Raw genomic sequence first — 6,419 nt, 5'->3', positions numbered from 1 at the left:
TAATAATAATAATAATAATAATAATAATAATAACAACAACAACAACAACAATAATAATAATAATAATGATAATGATAATGATAATGATAATAATAATGGTTTTATTAGCCACAATAACTTAAAGATATATTCTCTTTCTTGTTTGTTTTTATTTTTTTCTTATCCTCTTTTGTCCTTCTTTTTCATAGCTATGGGAGAGAACAGATGAGCTGCAGGGACATTAGAATAATGTGGGATATTAAAAAACAATTTGTATAAGTTATGTTATCTTTAAAATGATGTCACTGCAGAAACCGTCAAGGAAGATAAAATGCGATTCTGAAGCATCATTGCGTTTACGATTGCTACCGAATTCTTCTTTCCTTCTAAAGAATAGAAGAGTAAACAAAGGAATCCCTTATCTAGAACCCTTTGAACGATTGTTTGTGTACTTTTCTCATCTTCTGAGAAAGAGAGACTTAAACAGCTGTCTTCTGACGTAAGGATTAATGAGGTGGAAACCAAATAAGGTGACGAAAATCTTTGTGAATGGGCCGACTCCGATCTTATGTAGAAAAACAATGTGCAAAGAATGTTCTTTTGAAGGGACACTATTTTGAGTGTGTGTGTGTGTGTGTGTGTGCATAAGAAAACATATTCAACTACTTTCCAGTGTTGATTATAATATTAGAAACGGTTTGAAAAGATCCTAATACTTTTCCTATTAATCCAATAATGCCGAAGGAAACGTCCTTGTCTCACAACCTATTGACGGGATTTCGAACATCGCTCATATTCCATTGTTTCCAGTAGTGTCTGCAACCTTACCGTCCTTGTGAGGTAGGGTTTTGTGGTAGACTATAGGTCTACCCGTCGAGTCATCACCAGCCATTCTCTGGCCCTCCCTGGTCTTAGCTTGATGGGGAGGGGTCTTGAGATCGGTCTCTAGAGCACTGTCCTGCCTCTTGCCTCTGCAACTCATGAGTGAAATTTAAAACCTGTAAATCTGACTGTTAGCAAGGATATGTTCCCCGGGTATATTTACTTAAAAAAAGGATAAATTTCGGGAATCTGAGATAAAGGAATGAATGCAAGTATTACTGGAACTGAGTAAATGGACTTAAGCGTAGATTAGGCTTACATTTCTATTATTGGATTAAGAACTCCAAGACTATGTGTGCTTTACATAGTGGTCTATATGAATGTAAAATTGCAATATATATATATATATATATATATATATATATATATATATATATATATATATTGTATACAGTATATATATACAATATATATATATATATATATATATATATATTGTATACATATATATATATATATATATATATATATATATATATATATATATATATATATATATATATATATATTGTATATAGTATATATATATACAGTATATATATATATATATATATATATATATTGTATATAGTATATATATATATATATATATATATATATATATATATATATATATATATATATATATATATATATATATATATATATATATATACATAACTTGAGCATGTTTGCAGGCTGGTTATACCGAGACAAAATAGCCTTCTGAAACACCATTCTTAGAATTCTCAGGTTTACAGGAAAAGTTGCAATAATGTTTACAAACGCACACACCGAACTCGCAACATTCTCAGCGGACCATAATACTTATATCAGTTAGACTGTTAGAGTCTTAGTGAATCTCTCCATCAATTCACCAATGTCGTTTTACTCAGATTATAGTAGATTGGTTCGCTCAAAACAGTCTATCTCCTCTCATCAAGTATATCGAGTCATGAAAACTCTCACATCTTCCCATATGTTAAAAAACTCAGGGTAGTCTGCTATTTATTTGTTTACGAAAATGCATCCAAGTGTCAAAGAGATGCTATTATCAAGAGCAGCCTGAAGAGAAGCCAAATTAATAAACATAAAAGCGAATTGAACAGTTCTCTAATTTTTTTTTTCCCACAGCATGTTCTAATCAGTGCATTTCTTCTCTTCTCTTTTGCAGATAAACGAAGCTGTAAAGATTGCGACAAAGTCCTGAGCGAATTAGAAACGATAGACGATGACACAGACAGATTCGGCGTCCACTTCGTCAAGGTGGCTGACAAGAAGTTGGCCAAGTCCTACGGCGTCAAAACCTTCCCGGCTCTCTCCTTCTTCAGGAATAAGGAGCCGATGCACTATGAAGGCGAGTAACTTCTTGTTTTTTTCTTAAATGTTGCTTCTTTATATTTTGTCCATATTCCCCTTATGATAATATATCAGTTATATTGTATGTCGTAATTCAAGTGACCTAGGATTCTTAAAAGTGATAAAAGAGGTTGATATACGTACCGTATATATTTGTACACACCCACACTCACACCCACACACACAGACACCCACACGCGTGCGCGCACACGCACACACACACACACACACACACACACACATATATATATATATATATATATATATATATATATATATATATATATATATATATATATATATACTGTATATATAATCCTTTCTATCAAGATAATTTCATGTTACTGACAATTATCACTGAGTTGATCAGTGATACTGTATGTATTGTAAATATTTTCTTATCTTGATATACATTATGAATTCTAGTGTAAACACTTGTAAGACCAATACGACCACAGCAAGGATATTTTATTCAGTTATTTTATACTCTTACCATAAGATCAGCTGAGGCAACTATCATTACATTCATCACTATCAATAGCGGTTTCTCCCTTCAAGGGTTTCGTTATCATGACTTACAGAATTTCGTTACTATTTATTGGATCGCAGCTTTACCTGAAAGTTTTTTTTTCTTTATCTTTATTTTCCAAATGAATGGGTATTAGACTAGATCATGAATGAAAGAAATGAAAATACAAATGGTGTACTTCATCCCGTCAATAAAGTTATTGTTTCTTACCAAAGGTGACCTGATGGACGAGGCCAGTGTCCTCGAGTTCTTGACCAGCTTAGAGGCGATGGAGTTACCCGACCAGATCGAGGAAGTCAACGCTAAGATTCTAGACAAGATCGTAGAGGATCAGGAATTCGTGGCTGTTCTCTTTTGTAAGTTTAAAGCCAAAAAATCCCTGTTTGGTCCTCCTTCCTTTATCTTTAGGCTCTTTTCTTTCATCTTTCTTGTGATTCTCGTAGGCCGTAGAGCACTTCACAGCGCTTCTCTTGATTTATTAAGCTGAGGAGTCTGCTCGCGTAGTTTTCTACTTTTCTTTACTCATTTCTTTTTATTTCAGACAGTATATGATGACAGTACTATTGTTTTAGGTTATTTAGTTCCAGCTTCAACGCAAATTAGAGCTGATGCCGTAGGAACTAACAAGTTAAACTTGTGTTAAATCCGTGTTAATTTGGTGTTACAAGAAGAGAGATCCAAGCATATCTACTTGATGATAGTAAGTTAAGAGTATTATGACTATTGCATGCTTCTTATCGTACGGTAAATAATTTTCCAATACACTTCGGAATGACATATAAGGTTTAAGTGTTGAGGTAAATAATGATTTATAAGAGATATAGATAACTGTTTATCATTATTTTTATCTAAATTTGTTAGATTACTGTCTGTACTGTTTAAGAGAAGTAAAGAAGAGTAAACTGAATTTTCTACTGCAAGGGTCATCTTGCATCGACTCTCTTTTGATAGTCAGCATTTTCAAAGTAATTTGTTCAGAATAAAATCTATTATGTCACTGATGATCCCAAGTTCAACTAATAATCTGGACTTGAAAAAGAGGAAAAGTGAGTACTCATTTTTTTTAAATGTCTCGTGAAATATATAGGTTAATGATCAAAGAAATAATATATCTCTAAATTAGTAATTTTGGTGATATCTTAAGCATATTAGTTAGTGTTCGACAAGAAAACAGCCATTTAGAGTTCCTAAAGTTTATATTGACTGAGTGAAATAACGTTCACTAACTATTTACTAAGAAAATCAATAACATTCTTGTTAACTTTTCGTTCCTGCCAAATTGTGTTCATCTAATGATATTGACTATGTGGGAGTATTTTTAAAATTCAAAATTATCTTTATAAGTACTAATGACTAAGAATCGCAGAGGATATATTCAATAGGAGTAATTACGAACATATAGTTAGATAAAAGGGTGTAGGTATGGTAGTATCCTACAATGAAATTGCTGTCTGAAATCTCTAACTCTATCGGAGACCTGACTGAAATAGCAGATTAGCAGTTAAGGATTTGTGAAAGGTAAGTCGAATTATCTTGAAACTTTCTTATAGGTATAAGGGTCACCGTTGGTAGCTCATTTACCTGGGTAGTCAGATATCACGTAAGCCTGAATTTGGCCCAAGCTTTATCTAATTCCTCAACTTAACTTTTCTGGAAGTATTTTCAAAAGTCGATGGGCTCAGCGCACTAAAAAAGATATGACTATCTTGCTTCGTTTTACTAAAGGTTATCTCAATGTGCTTTTTACGCAAAGCTGTTGTGTAAGTGGGTGTATATGCAGTTTTAGAAATTTACGGTGACCCCCCTTTTAGCTACTAGTGATAATATTTATGTATATATTGTAAGGTTGTTGTCTTTGTTCTTTTTAAATAACTTTAATGCTATAGTCGATATGAGTATTCGTTGTTAGCAATGATGTAATGCCTTCTTAATGTTTTGAGATGTACTGCAATCTACACAAAAGTACTTACCATTGTCTTTACTGAGTTAGGGATTTAAAGTGTCTTATGCTATATAATGAAGCACAAAAATTTAATGATTTACACATACAGAAATATAATTTTCTTTAGCTTTAGTTATCTATAAGCCAATTAAAGACCAGAAATATACAACATAAGGACATCCATCTGATATAACTATATTTTTTATTTTCTTGACAACAAAAACTTTGATATTTCTACATGAGAATTTTATCATCACATTTTCTTCAAATAAGAATCTTTCTGGGCTTATTATCACAAGTATTTGCAAGACAAATTTTTTTTTTTTTTTTTTTGTAATTGGTCATTTCACAACTTTTCTAGTCAAGAAAAAAATAGGCCCCAGAAACATAGCATCCAAGTTTTCAATAAATTATTGTTTTTTCTTGGGTAAATTTTCTATGAAATGAAGGTTGACGTAGAGTTAGTAGACAATAATCTAAAAAAAGATTATCCTTGACACATATACATAGGAGCTTTTTTGTGTTGTCTGATTCGTGTACAAGAATCCTAGACACAACGATTCTGTTTTCATAGCCATATTTGTCCGGATAGAATCAATCTTGAATATTGTCTGTCTTTCGTTGTCAGCAAACAGCACCATTGATGATGGGCTTTAGGAGAAAGAAGTAGAGGAAAGGTAGCTTCTTAGGTAACTGTCTGCGTAAAACCATGGATAAAGTGATGTCTTACCTACTTTCATAGTAATTTTGCGTTGAATTGTAAAAACACCTAAAGCATACTTCTACATACTGTACATATACACACTCACCAGCAAAAATATATATACTCACACACTTGCAAGCACAAACACACAGACAGATAGACACACACACACACACACACACACACACACACATATATATATATATATATATATATATATATATATAAATACATAAATATATGTATATATATGTATATATATATATAAATATATATATGTATGCATGTATTTGTGTATATATGCAAGAACACACGTATACTTTATATATGTTTATTTTGACACTAAGACATACAGTAACAGAGAATGGTTTAGGAAAATAAGATTGGAACTATAGTAAAAAAAAAAAAAAAAAAAAAAAAAAAAAAAAAAAAAAAAAAAAAAAAAAAAAAAACTAGGCCAGAGAATATATTTTCAGTCATGAGTACTGTTCATAGTTGGTTGTTCGCTTATCATGAATGAAATGGAATACCTCATAAGAACTTACTTATAATGTAAATAAATTAATTGCAATAAATATACCATTACAAGACAGCATACACACAAAGTAGTCCACTTCAAGCAAAAGCACTATGAGAGCGAGATTTCACTTTGGTATCCACTTAATGTAAACCAATTGTGAGATCCAAAGGAGACGTCCCATCCCATGTTTACAAAGACAGTGCCTATTACTTTTCAGTTTTAGTTAGTCTCCTTACGATGTTCCTTCTTTAGCTTAACAGTACTCACCTCTCTGTACTACCCATGTCCTGCAGGTTACGACGGTGAATCCTGTAACCATGGAGAACGTAAGTAAACCGCAGCGGAGTCCTTGAATCCCTCCTTATCCCGGCAGGTGGTCCTTACATCGGTCTCTCTATTCAGTACCTATTGCATCCTTTCAATTCTCAAAAAAAATTCATACCCAGTCGTCCTCCTCTTCTCTACTTATTTTCTAAACCTTACTTCCTCTCTTATTTCCTTCCGCTGCTTATTTATCTGTAAGATC

At 32.3% G+C, this 6,419-nt stretch overlaps 1 protein-coding gene across 1 annotated transcript in view; it reads left to right on the top strand.

Annotated features, from left to right (window-relative positions):
- The first annotated feature begins 1,152 nt into the window (after positions 1-1,152).
- Positions 1,153-6,419, top strand: part of LOC137644542 (titin homolog) — a 108,007-nt gene continuing 102,740 nt past the window's right edge. Inside the window, exons 1-4 of the mRNA XM_068377507.1 lie at positions 1,153-1,183; positions 2,015-2,197; positions 2,944-3,084; positions 6,187-6,219. Coding sequence (XP_068233608.1) covers positions 1,153-1,183; positions 2,015-2,197; positions 2,944-3,084; positions 6,187-6,219 — 388 coding nt within the window. The remainder of the gene's footprint in view (positions 1,184-2,014; positions 2,198-2,943; positions 3,085-6,186; positions 6,220-6,419) is intronic.

The sequence above is a fragment of the Palaemon carinicauda genome, chromosome 7 (genome assembly GCF_036898095.1).
Source record: "Palaemon carinicauda isolate YSFRI2023 chromosome 7, ASM3689809v2, whole genome shotgun sequence".
Classification (NCBI taxonomy): domain Eukaryota; kingdom Metazoa; phylum Arthropoda; class Malacostraca; order Decapoda; family Palaemonidae; genus Palaemon; species Palaemon carinicauda.
This window is presented reverse-complemented; position numbering and strand designations above follow the sequence as displayed.